General features: G+C 42.4%; 1 protein-coding gene across 1 annotated transcript in view; it reads right to left on the bottom strand.

The window, feature by feature from the left end:
* LOC134086893 (stonustoxin subunit beta-like) overlaps nt 1-13,186 on the bottom strand; it is a gene marked incomplete at its 5' end in the record, with an annotated part of 23,293 nt that extends 10,107 nt beyond the window's left edge. Inside the window, 2 exons of the mRNA XM_062540086.1 lie at nt 3,419-3,465; nt 13,056-13,186. Of these exons, the coding sequence (XP_062396070.1) occupies nt 3,419-3,465; nt 13,056-13,186 (178 nt within the window). The remainder of the gene's footprint in view (nt 1-3,418; nt 3,466-13,055) is intronic.
* Nucleotides 13,187-14,852: the final 1,666 nt, after the last annotated feature.

Genomic DNA, 14,852 nt, shown 5'->3' on the forward strand with positions numbered 1-14,852 from the left:
ACTTCAGTTTGCATACAAGCACAACAGATCTGTGGATGAAGCCATCTCCATCACCTTGCATACTGTCCTAGTTCTCCTGTACAAGACAAACACCTGTCAGGATGCTGTTCATTGACTACAGCTCTGCCTTTAACACTGTTGTGCCATCAAGAGACCTGGGTCTGAGCAACCTCCACACGCTGTCAGAGGAGGACTGAGTCCATCATCAAGGATGCCAGCCACCCAGCTCACTCCCTATTCTCTATTCTTCCCTCTGGTGCTACCAGAGCATGCGCACACACACACACACACACACACACACACACACACACACACACACACATAGAAATAGAAACAGAGTAAGCAGCAAACACAGTGAGTGTGCATGCCAGTGTGTGTGTAGGGGGGGGGGGGGGGATCTACTTAATAAGGAACACACACACACACACACACACACACACACACACACACACACACACACACACACACACAAACACTAGAGCCCACACTGTCACACACACACACACACACACACACACACACACACAAACACTAGAGCCCACACACACACACACACACACACACACACAGTCTCATGTCCATAGGCTTGCGGTCTTATGTATGTACAGTAGAGTTGTCTTACATATTTTAGTGTGTGTGTGTGTGTGTGTGTGTGTGTGTGTGTGTGTGTGTGTACAGCCATACAGTATATGTATGGCTGTATAATGTGTGCATGTATGTATAATATGGCTATGTGTGGTACTGTACAGTCTTGTATTGTCCCATATAGCGTTGTCTCTCCTGCTCCTACTCCTCTTATTTATTGCCCCCCCTACTGCCCCCCTGTGTTTATTTACCCCTTTTGTCCTTGTACTACTGCAACTGTGGCATTAAAACAAACACACTGATACACAAACAGGAAAACAAACAAACACGTGCACACACACACGCAAATGCACAGAAAACCACAGCCATGCACGTACGCAGCATGCACACACGCACAATCACAAATACTCTCACTCAACAGACACAAATACACAGGAAAACCCACACACACTCACACAGACAAAGTCATTAAAGCACATATTGACATGTGTGATTCTCATGACTGTGAGATCAGGTCAAATGTTACCAGACATCAGAAACGTTATCAGTTATATGGCTATAACAACATGGGGCAGGACTAAATTGTTGGAGCAAAAGGCAAACAGTATTCAGAGTCAGGCTCTTCAGTTGTTCACTACCAGCTGTATGAACTGGGAGAAGACTTGATGATGACAGGACTTTGCATTCACTGGCATGAAGCTCTGCAGGTAGCACAGAGGAGCAGGAAACCCACAGGATAGTTTATTAGCCATGATAGTCCAGCACCCAAGAGTCTAACTGGACATCGCTACCTTGTAGTGGTCAACAGGTAGAGATTGGCAAACAATGAAGAAATGTATTTTCATGTTGGGCACCAGACACAGACAGACTGACAGACTTCACCTCTGTATTCAACAGCATCATCCAGGCCCTGCTACAGGACAAGCTCTCCCAGCTGAGTGTGCCTGACTCCACCTGCAGATGGATCACAGACTTCCTGTCTGACAGGAAGCAGCAGGAGAAGCTGGGAAAGCCCACCTCCAACCCGCTAACCATCAGCAGTGGTTCCCCACAAGGCTGTGTTCTCTCCCCTCTACTCTTCTCCCTTGTGGACTTCAGGAAGAGCCCAGCCTCACCTGCCCCCATCACCCTGTCTGGCTCCCCAGTTAGCACAGTGGAGTCCTTCTGCTTCCTGGGCACCAGAATCACCCAGGACCTGACATGGGAGCTGAACATGAGCTCCAGAACAAAGAAGGCTCAGCAGAGGATGTTCAACCTGCCAAAGCACATGATGGTGCACTTTTACACTGCCATCATTAAGTCCATCCTAACCTGCTCTATCACTACCTGGTGCGCTACATCCACTGCCACACACACACACACACACACAGGGGCACAAACACACACACAGGGGCACAAACACACACACACACACACACACACACACACACACACACACACACACAGACAGACGGAGCACTCAAACACAGACGGGGGCACACGCACACACACACAAACGGGACACACACACACACACAAACACACACACTGAGGTCAGCCGTTAGTTCTGCTGCTACAAGCCTATAGGCTGCCAGGGGCCTCTCATGTGTCATGCTGTACAAGTTCTCCTTCCTCCTGTCTCTGCCATCTCTCTGATGCCTGGCTAGTGCAACATGATGTTTTAACGCATCAATGAACAGTGGAATTATCTAAATTATAAATCTAAATGATCTAAATGTCCTTTACAGAACAAACAACTCAGTTCAAAATGTTCACATCAGGAAAAGTATTGGCGATAGAACAAGCACACACAAGAAGGTTTAGTAGCCATGTTAGCACCAGAATATTACTGCCCAGCACCTAAGAGTCTAAATGGACGCCATCATGGCACTACACCTGTAAAGCAGCAGGATATGCCATTCAATAATTCACCAAGATTGTCATCATTAGTCCACTGCTCTACATCTCTCCCCTCCACTCCCTATGTACACATGTGTGTTAAAGATTCACCAAGGTTGTCATCAGAGTCTGAAATCAGATCACAATGACTTTTTCTTTCTCCTTCTTGTCCCTCAGTCTTGTGTTGTGCTGCTCTGATCTTCCCCCTTCATTCCACACTCACAACACTCAAAAGTTCAGTACAGTCAGGAACTGTCAATTATTGTCTAAATTAAATAAAGGATTGTTCTGGAGTGTGTGTGTGTGTGTGTGTGTGTGTGTGTGTGTTAGAGAGAAACTAGTTACTTCACCCTCTCCCTAGCCACCTTGCACTTTTGCATACATTTGCTCGATCACCTGGAGGATTCGCCATATTAAGGGCCATCCAAAATCAATTACTGTCAAGTGTTAGTGTGTTAAAAACCCTCCAGCATCTAATGAACACCGATGCCCCCTCGTCAAGGGTGTGTATCAATTAATGCAGCACGCCATGGAGGACGTTTCAAAATGTTAGCTCCATATGAGTAGGCCACGCCTCTAAAACAAATCCATGGTTCCGTGATTATTCCGCTAGGGAGTTTGTCCCAAAGCTGAGGGTGGTATTATACCCTACACACTAATCAAGGGAACTTCACATAGCTGTGAGGGTGCTTCCCACCCGAGTGCACTCTGTAGCCCACAGACAGTGAGGGAGTGGATGATACACCCTCACACACACACACACACACACACACATGCACACAGAGATACGTTCGCACAACCTCTGTCACACACACAGACAGACACACACATACAATAAACAGATAAACACACACACACAGACACACACACACACACACACTCACCTCACACAACTTAATACTTTCATGTAAATCATGCGTATAGCTCTTTTTTCAGGAAAAGTAAAGTCACTCACATTTTCTTGGTCCTGGTTTAATCCTGCACTCTCCTCCATGGTCGTACCTTAAGAAGGATGAGAGGAAAAAACATGGCACAAACTGAGTCATATCAAGCAGGAGATCTCTCAAGAGTAGCGTCTATTAAGTAAAAGTAAAGTGACTTAGGGAAGGATTTAGTGTGTTCAGCGTATTTATCCAAAGCACAGACTCAAATAGAACACGTCCTGACTGAACGTCAAACGGCAAAACTACCGTAACTTCTTAAGTTTCCTACACACACACAAACTCCCAAAATCTCTCTCAAATCTCTCCAGAACTACTTCCTCTTTGAATAAATACTCACTCACAGAGCGGGAGAGAGAGAGACAGACAAAGATATACACATCACGTGTATTACACCGCACACACACAGTCACACACACGCACACACACACACACACACACACACACACACACACACTTCAACACTTCACACTTCAACACTTCAATTTTCTTATCAACGTATCAGATCATTCAGGGATTTCCATTGCATATAAACACAGCCATGTTAGAATGTTGTTCACTCGCTCCATCTCAGCATTCAACAGCATCAGCCCCTTCAAACTAACAGACAAACTTCTCATGCTGGGCCTTATCCCCTCCCTCTGCAAGTGGATCATCAACTTCCTCACTGGTAGACCACAGGTCAGCACTGGGCCTCTCTCCTCAAAGACACTAATCATGAACACTGGCTGCCCTCAAGTTTGTGTGCTGAGCCTGATGGCACCACTGTCATCGGCTTGACCTCTGATGGTGATGAGACAGCGTTCAGGAGTGAGGTGTCAAGCTGAGTGACATGCTGCTATGGGAACTATTTGTGTGTTTTTTAGTATTGTCATATGCTGAAACTAGTCTGCAGTGGACAAGCTGAGCTCCTTTAAATTCCCCAAAGGTCACATCAGTGAGGACCTCACCTGGTCGTACAACACAGATCAGCTCATCTAGAATCACCACCAGCACCTGGACTTCATGAAAGTCCTTCCACAAACTTGTCCAGGTGTTGAAAGTGTGTTACCAAACAACCTGACAGTGTGGTGTGACAACTGCACTGGACCACATTTCATCGGGGTTCTGCTCTTTGTAACAGGATTGTTCCAAGTTGTGAGACTCCAAAACTAGACAGACCTGAATAGTGTAAATACAGACAAATTCTGTGGTGACCTGATACTGTTCTACTGTAAGGTCTTAATGTCTATTTTCATAGATTTTCTTTCAAATACATTCTCTAAACACATTCACTGACTTTGTTTCAATGCATCTTTGTAGGCTCTCTCTTCTGTTGTTGCTCCTGACCCTAGACAGGGGTGTGACCCAAAACACAGATCATGTACCCAGTTTCCCCAGACAGGTGAGCAGGTGGTCCTGCAGTGGGAGCCGTTCCTGCTGGAAGGACGCAGGACTGGACAGGACATGTGGTTGGGTGAGCTGAACCAGTTACTGTAATAATGTGTAGTGTGTGTCATACTCTGTAAGTCTTTTGTCTATTTGTCCCCGTCTACAGAAGCTGTAGTGTACACCTGCTGTTGGTCTGAGTCTCTGCCCTTCCCCTGTCTGCTCCTGGTTCCCACCTCTCTCTACCTGTTTCCCAGCTCTGCATGTCAATCAGCCTCAATCAGCCTGATTCCAATTACTGCTCTCATGCCAGAATGTTCTGTTGTCTCGTGGCTGTTCCTGCCTGCATGACTGAGTTTTGTCTGTATATCCCTGACTGGTTTTGACCTCTGCTTGAATTGTTCTGACTGCTCCTCTGCCTGTGTTCTGTTCTGCCAGAGGATTTTGCCTGAGCTATTTCTGCGTTAATACACACTTCTGATTACTGCCTTTGATGAAGATTGGCCTTTTGTCTGTTTTTCTCTGTGGATCATTCTCTGTCAGACTCAGACCTTTTGAAGGGCAGAGGTGAAAAAACAAAAAGGACAAATGTCTCACGTCATGGGGTCCCCACGTAAACAATGTATGGACGGAGTAGCCACTGGGCTGAGACATGAAAAAGGACCAGTCAACCTCACAAGGTTCTAAACTCAGCTAAGCTAGGGGGTCTGGGGGTTTGCCCCCCCAGTAGAACATTTGAAAAATATCCCCTTAAATTACCCATTCTGGTGAGTTTTGTGATAAGAAATTGACAGATTGAAATGTATAACTATGACATAGCCATCAACAGATTTAAGCCATCTCAGCTGTGAAAAAAAGATACCAATTACAAAGCATGATTATCCCACATGATTATCACATCACAGCATGAACTGTGTTATTTGACTGAGGGGCCTCATTCAGATATCAGAGGTGAATAACATAGCCCATGGTATATGATTGAGGGGCCCAATTAAGACGTATCACATCACATAAGCCATGTTATTTAACTGAGGGGCCCAGTTAAGACATATCACACAACATAAGCCATGTTATTAGACTGAGGGGCCCTATTCAGATATGGTGGGTGGAGAACATAGTAGTGACTTGATTCAGAGGCTTGAGCTTCAGGGCCCTGTGAGCCCTTGTGTCCCTGGTATCAAGTCAGATGAAATAGTTTTCATCCAAAACTGATGCAAGTAGGGACACTCTTCACTTCACTGCATCACATTTTATCCACAAGAGGAGCACCTGCGTTGGCACTTCTTTATGCTTTCTCTCATGTAGAGCAATATACAGGGCTGCATTCCACTGCATATACTGCAAATGACGGCAGCATAGAGGGCACTCCATAATGGCACCTCTTTCCAATGGAAGGGCACACATTGGGAACAGCAAGTACAGACCGGTGTAAGGGGCACCTTATAGACACGTTATTCAAAATTATTGTTTGAAGTGGCACTATAGGGCACTGAAACATTTTTCTCATGGAATGGTCAATAGGACATTTTTGAGGGCATGTTAGCGCTTTTCTTTCAACCATGGGGACACTGTTTAAAAGATACAGAAATTTGTTGGGGAGCACATGAAGTATAATGGCCACAAGATGGCACCATTTCACTGTACTTTTGGGCCGATTTAGTCTTTAGACCAAAGTCTTCTACCTCCTTACCAATTATTATTCTCATCCATCTGGGCCATTTAAATCATAGTGTATCATTATGGTACATTCTTGGAATGAACTGATCAGAATGGGCATAGTCTTCTTAGGACATGACAGTTTTTCCATAACATTTTTCCACATTGTTCCAGAAGATTTCTGTTATTCTTGCTGTATACATCATCTACAAAATCAACTGGGGTTATTATCAAAGTGAAATGGCTGCTGTCAACATTCACCACCATTAGTTTGACTACATTTTCAAAATATCGTTTTATGGGATGAATCAGAGTCAATGGGAAACATAAATCACAAACTAGTGGTGACCAAAGAATACTTTGCCAGATTGGGTGTCTTGGGGCCTGGACATATGAACTGTTCTGATGGTCTGTTACTGCTCGGTGTGCTGAGGATCTTATTCAAGTATCCAAGTTATTTATGTATTTCATTATTTATTTAGTGAGATACTGTACAAGTTGTCTTAATAATCTGTTGCCTAGGTGGATGGTGTGATGTTATGAATTTTAGAACTGTAGAAATGTAAACTACTCATATGTGTGAACTGGGGGACTTTTGTCTACAGTACTTAAAGGGCCATGACATGCCCACTTTAATACAGTATGTGGGAGAAGAGCATGTGGAAACATGAGAATATCAGAACAGTCTCCACAGAGGATACAAATGGATGACCAGCTCCACTACAACCTCATCAAACTCAGATAAACACCCAGAACTCACCTGAAAGTCTCTAGCTTGCAGTTGGGATCATCCAGTCTGTCTGTGAGCTCTCTGACACCCGAGTCTCCTGGGTGATTGTAGCTCAGATCCAGCTGTTTCAGGTAGGAGGGGTTTGATTTGAGGGCAGAGGACAATAGAGAACAGCCCTCATGTGTGATGAGACAGCCAGACAGTCTGAAACAGAAGATCATCTTTCCTCATTATTAGGCCAATGCAATATAGTGTAAACTAGCACATTCATTCAGTAATTGTGACTGTGAAGTACGTTTTTTATAAATATGTATGGGATTTTCAAACAAGAATCACAGACACATAGACTGACTCTATACAGGCACAAGTTCATCATCATCAACAACATGAGCACCACTGCTTTACTGCTGATTTCCACCAAGTGCAGCTGTGTTCTGTTCAGATTACAACACAGTCACTGGAGCTGACCACTGCCACTCTGCTAGTCCACCAGTTACAGTTCCCAGATGCAGCTCTAAGCTCTGATCTGCTCTGACTATGATGGACACCAGTTGAGCAACGGCGTGATTCAGAGGTGTCTCAAACGCAGCTCTGATCTGATCTGTTCTGCTTCAATTAGGTACCAAGTCTATTTTGGATGGATGCTGCATCTGGGACACTTCTGAACACAGGGTTTATGCTCTGTGACATCTGATCAGGTGAAAATCAGAGAATAACATATTTCCTCTAAGAAAAGTGTTTGTCTCAAATGATAATTCTGGTTAAAAAAAAACTATAAGCATGATGACATTTGTGTAAACATAAGGAATAGTGGTGGCTATACATCGATAGGGTGTGAAGCAGAAGCCTACCTGTGAGTTACATTCAGTGGTCTTGCTACCTGTCTACTGAACTCACTTTATAACATATCAGTTCTTGTCCAACATGTAAGCATGTTTACATGTATACAGTTATACACTTGGAAAGAGAGAGAAAACTTGTCTCTTCTCACCTTGATCTGACAAGTAAATGAATGTAAACATACATTACCTATCTATTTTCTTCCCTATAGAGATTGACTTGTGAATCCATATAGGCTACTGTAAAGGGAACTATATATCCTCTTGATAATTATCACTTTGGCTGTTGACAGCACACCCTGAATTCATTTACTGACTGTGTCAACTCAAGTATTAAAACACCTGCATTACATAATCACAACTACCTCCTGTAACAGAACACATTGATAGTTGCTGTTCTCTCCAATTTTGTAGACAGAAGTGTGACAGTAATGGGCAGAAACCTAATCCAGCACATGCATCACACACATGGACAAGCTCCAATCAGGAGTCGTGTAATACTAGAATGAAAGTCAAGCACACAAACCTTAAAGTCTGCAGTTTACAGTGAGTGCTACTGAGTCCTGTAGAGAGAAGCCGAACTCCAGAATCCTTCAAGTCATTATCACTCAGGTCCAGTTCCTTTAGGGAGACGGAGGACTGCAAAGCAGAGGATATAGCCTTACATGATTCCTCTGTTAGCTTACAACCAGCAAGTCTGCATAGAGTGAGAGGGCAAGCAACAGAGAATAGAACATGGCATGGTAGCATGAATACACATAAAGAATACTATGGTATACATTTTTACAATACAGGAAGGGACAAACAAATATAGAGGATACTGTACAGGACACAACAAAACAAAACACAAAGGGCATGATGATGCACTTGTGCTCTTAAGTTCACATATCGTGACATAATTTTCAGGTGAAGCCATTTATCATCAAATGATTGTGTGTGTCTGATTGTATGTACACAAGTGGACACATTCTGGATTAACTGGCTATTAAGGGTATATTTTCACAACCATTACATGCTTGACTGTAATTATTAGTGCATGTACAGTACATAAACAATCAATACATTTTGTAGTTCTTGTGAAACGTCTGTACATTTTACCCAGGACTGCAATGACTGGCTACAGAGGCATGGGGAAAGCAAAAAGAGCTGCCATACCAACTTTAAACATACAGTAACTAATGTTCCCTTGATAGTTATCACTTTGGTTTGTTTTCTTTGACAGGACACTCTGAATCCATTTATACTGACTATGTCGACTCAAGTATTAAAACACCTGCATTGCACAATCACAACTACCTCCTGTAACAGAACACATTGACAGCTGGCGGGACTATCCTATCCTCTCCTATTTTGTAGACAGAAGTGTGCTCAGAAACCTAATCCAACACATGCAACACACACATGGACAAGCTCCAATCAGGAGTTGTGTGATACTAGAATGAAAGTCAAGCACACAAACCTTAAAGTCTGCAGTTTACAGTGAGGGCTACTGAGTCCTGTAGAGAGAAGCTGAACTCCAGAATCCTTCAGGTCATTGTGACTCAGGTCCAGTTCTGTCAGAGAGACCAATGACTGCAAAGCAGAGGCTACAGCCTTACAGGATTTCCCTGTTAGCTTACAACCAGCAAGTCTGCAAAGAGTGAGAGGGCAAGAGACAGAGAATAGAGCATGGTATCATGAATACACATAAAGAATACTCTGGTATAAATGTTTAGGACCAATTACAATACAGGAAGGGACAAACAAATCTAGAGGATACTGTAAATACAGGACACAACAAAACAAAACACAAAGGGCATGATGATGCACTTGTGCTCTTAAGTTCACATATTGAGACAGAATTTTCAGGCGAAGACATTTATCATCAAATTTGTGTGTGTCTGATTGTACAGTATGTACACAAGTGGACACACTCTCAGGATTAACTGTCCATTAAGCCTTACAGGATTCCTCTGTTAGCTTACAACCAGCAAGTCTGTAGTCATAGAGTGAGAGGCCAAGAGACAGAGAATAGAACATGGCATGATATCATGAATACACTTAAAGAATACACTGGTAAAAAGGTTTTAGGACCAATTACAATACAGGATGTGAAACAAATTTAGAGGATACATTATAGAAATGCCTACAAGACTGAGTTTTGCCAAAGACTTTCTAATGAGGAGACATACTGTAGCACTCAAAGAATGTCATTTCCCATGTCCGATAAAAGTGTATGGGTTCGTTCATAACACAAATATGGCAGTTGTCTAACACTTGTCTAACACATGTCCTTCTATCGCCAAAAGTTGATACATTGTGCCAATCATGTTGTGAGCCTTGCGCACAAATGGCCGAAACAGATGTCTGATAAGTGCCCAAAGTGTGTTACAATATGGCCACCGAGTGGAGGGACTGGCCTAAAAGGATTTAGGTTTTGCTTGAATTTTGCTGACTGTGCCTCTGCCTTTGTTTTGTTCTGCCAGAGGATTTTGCTGGAGCTATTTTTGTTTTAATTTCTAATTACAGCCTTTAATGAAGATTGGACTTTTATGCTTTTTTCTCTGGACTGACTGTGTCCCTAGAGTTGAGCAGATGATTTTGTTTTTAACTCTTCCTCCTTTGAGCCAATTTTAGTGTTCTGTTATATCTGAATCTGAGTCCTTTCCTAGTAAAACATGACTCGGCACAGTAATATTATCACTCTTGCACTTTCAGTTTCAAATTGGAGTGAGGATATTACTGCGCCGAGTTTAAGTGCTCCCAAGTGTTATTCCGCCACACAATATAGTTATCCCTCTTACCTGCTTAGAAATGGACAACATTTTATTTTGTCTCACCATACTTGGTCGTGTGACTACTTGTGTAACTGAAAACATGGAGGTGTTTGGTAGCTTCAAACTACATGTACTGTACATCTCTGTTTGGATCCTAGTGAATGAACTGGGCTAGCTAAGTGAATCCACTTACTGCTCTAATGCCAGAAGAACGTTATGTTGTGTTATGTTGTGGCCACGAAATATGAAAAATGAAAATGGCCCAACTCGAGGGGCGGCACCAAACATGCGCTTGAAAATCTCACTGCACGCCATTGGATAACACTATGATCAATGTTTACTCTGACTGATTCTGGACTTTGACGCAATTGGATATTGTAACTACAACCAAAACCGAAAGTTGTAGCGATATGTTCATCAGTTCAGCTCGACTTTGTCCCACCTACGCCGGTTTGATTGTTTGATATTGGTATTGATATTAAATGGTATTATATCATTGCTCGTGGCCAGAGTATCTTGCAGACACAATTCAAATTGTGCTCTTGCGAGAACTCTGGATTTCCAAGGTAATGGAAGGGCACACTTCAAAGGGAAGAGCAAGTGCAGAGCGGTATAAGGGCCACCTTATAGAAACATTCTTCAAAATTATTTTTGAAGTGGCATTATAGGGCACAGAAACATTTTTCTCATGTAATGGTCAACAGGACATTTTTGAGGGCACATTAGCATTTTTCTTTCAACCACACTGACACTGTTTCAAAGAGAGATACAGCAAGAATAACAGAAAAAAATGTCAAGTGTGCATTTACTATAATGGCCACCAGATACACACAAAGTGTTTATTGTACACAAACAAATATTAAATGTCTAAATGCCTCTGTGCCTGTTTAGAGCATAGACTGTATAATTAATGGGCAAAACGTCTGTGATGTCATCCATAGGTTTAAAGGTGCAAGGGCAAAAGGCTTGTAACTACTTACAAATTCTTCTTCTAATCCATCTGTCTATTTTTCTCGTGCAAAGACCAGTGAAAAGGACATTTTTAGAGCGCTTTGGTTCTTTTCTTTCAACCATGAGGTGTTTTAATACAGCAAGAATAACAGAAATTTGTTGGAGCAATGTGGAGAAATGCTGTGAAAACTATCAGCTCCTAAAACAAGATTTTCAAGTGCGTGTGAACTATAATGGCCACAAGATGGCGCCATTTCACTGTACTTTTGGGCCTATTTAGTCTTTAGGCCAAAGTATTCTACCTCCTTACCAATTATTATTCTCATCCATCTGGTACATTTAAATCATAGTGTATCATTATGGTACATTCTGGAATGAACTGATCAAAAAAACTGAGGAATGGGCATAGTCTTAGGACATGACAGTTTCCATAACATTTACTGTATGCACATTGTTCCAGTGGATTTCTGTTATTCTTGGTGTGTATATGTCATCTACAAAATCAACTGGGTAAGTGAAATGGTTGCTGTCAACATTTACCACCATTAGTTTGAGTCAATTTTCAAAATATCGTTTTATGGGATGAATCAGAGTCAATGGGAAACATAAATCTCAGACTACCAGTGACCAAAGAATACTTTGCCAGATTGGGTGTACTGGGGCCTGGACATATGAACTGATGGTCTTTTACTGCTCTGTATGCTGAGGATGTTATTCAAGTATTTATTTATGGGGCAGCCGTGGCCTACTGGTTAGGGCTTGGGGCTTGTAGTACCCTTGAGCAAGGCACCTAACCCCTCACTGCTCCCCGAGCGCCGCTGGTTGGGCAGGCAGCTCACTGCTCTGGGTTAGTGTGTGATTCACCTCACTGTGTGTTCACTGTGTGCTGTGTGTGTTCACTAATTCAGTTAAATTGGGTTAAATGCAGAGAAACGAATTTCTCTCACGGGATCAAAAAAGTATATATTCTATTCTATTCTATTTCTATAGTTATTTATGTATTTAATCATTTATAATTATGTTCATTATTTATAAGAGTGAAGGAGAAAATAACTCCTTCACCCTTGAGTGAGACACTGTACAGGCTGTCTTAATAATCTGTTGCCTGGGTGGATGGTGTGGTGTTGAATTTTAGAACTGTAGAAATGTAAACTACTCATATGTGTGAACTGGGGGACTTTTGTCTACAGTACTTAAAGGGCCATGACATGCCCAGTTTAATACAGTATGTGGGATAGGAGAAGAGCATGTGGAAACATGAGAATATCAGAACAGTCTCCAACAGAGGATACAAATGGATGACCAGCTCCACTACAACCTCATCAAACTCAGATAAACACCCAGAACTCACCTGAAAGTCTCTAGTTTACAGTTGGGATCATCCAGTCTGTCTGTGAGCTCTCTGACACCTGAGTCTCCTGGGTGATTGTAGCTCAGATCCAGCTGTTTCAGGTAGGAGGGGTTTGATTTGAGGGCAGAGGACAAGAGAGAACAGCCCTCATGTGTGATGAGACAACCAGACAGTCTGAAACAAAACATAATATTTCCTCATTATTAGGCCAATGTGTCCAACATGTAAGTGTGTTTACATTTATTCAGAGTTATAAACTTGGAAAGAGAGAAAACTCTTCTCTTCTCACCTTGATCTGACAAGTAAATTAATTTAAACATGCATTAGCTATCTATTTTCTTCCCTATAGAGATTGACTGGTCAAACCATATAAAGGGAAATGTAATTAATATTCCCTTGATAGTTATCACTTTGGTTTGTCTTCTTTGACAACACACTCCATTAACTGACTGTCAACTCAAGTATTCAAACACCTTCCTTCATTGCACAACTGTAACAGGAGACATTGATAGTTGCAGGACTATCCTATCTTCTCCTATTTTATAGACAGAAGTGTGACAGTAATGGACAGAAACCTAATCCAGCACAAGCATCACACACATGGACAAGCTCCAATCAGGAGTCATGTAATACTCGAATAAAATGTCAAGCACACAAACCTTAAAGACTGCAGTTTACAGTGAGGGCTACTGAGTCCTGTAGAGAGAAGCTGAACTCCAGAATCCTTCAGGTCATTATCACTCAGGTCCAGTTCCTTTAGGGAGACGGAGGACTGCAAAGCAGAGGCTACAGCCTTACAGGATTCCTCTGTTAGCTTACAGCCAGCAAGTCTGCATAGAGTGAGAGGGCAAGAGACAGAGAATAGAACATGGCATAGTATCATGAATACACATGAAGAATACACTGGTATAAATGTTTAGGACCAATTACAATACAGGAAGGGACAAACAAATCTAGAGGATAAATATAGAATACAACCAAACAAAACACAAAGGGCATGATGATGCACTTGTGCTCTTTAGTTCACATACCGTGACAATTTTCAGGTGAAGCCATTTATCATCAAATAATTGTGTGTGTCTGATTGTATGTACACAAGTGGACACACTCAGGATTAACTGTCTATTAAGTGTATGTTTTCACAGCCATTACATGCTTGACTCTAATTATTAGTGCATGTACATTAACAGTCAATACGTTTTGTAGTTCTTGTGAAACGTCTGTGTATTTTACCCAGGACTGCAATGACTGTGGCTACAGAGCCATGGGGAAAGCAAAAAGAGTTGCCATACCAAGGCTAAACATAACTAATATTCCCTTGATAGTTATCACTTTGGTTTGTTTTCTTTGACAGGACACTCTGAATCCATTTATACTGACTATGTCGACTCAAGTATGAAAACACCTGCATTGCACAATCACAACTACCTCCTGTAACAGAACACATTGATAGCTGGCAGGACTGTCCTATCCTCTCCTATTTTGCAGACAGAAGTATGATCAGTTAATGGACAGAAACTTAATCCAGCACATGCAACACACACATGGATAAGCTCCAATCAGGAGTCATGCGATACTAGAATAAAATGTCAAGCACACAAACCTTAAAGTCTGCAGTTTACAGTGAGGGCTACTGAGTCCTGTAGAGAGAAGCTGAACTCCAGAATCCTTCAGGTCATTGTGACTCAGGTCCAGTTCCTTTAGGGAGACGGAGGACTGCAAAGCAGAGGCTACAGCCTTACAGGATTCCTCTGTTAGATCACAACCAGCAAGTCTGCAAAGAGTGAGAGGGCAAGA

This window comes from Sardina pilchardus, chromosome 1, assembly GCF_963854185.1.
Source record: "Sardina pilchardus chromosome 1, fSarPil1.1, whole genome shotgun sequence".
Classification (NCBI taxonomy): domain Eukaryota; kingdom Metazoa; phylum Chordata; class Actinopteri; order Clupeiformes; family Clupeidae; genus Sardina; species Sardina pilchardus.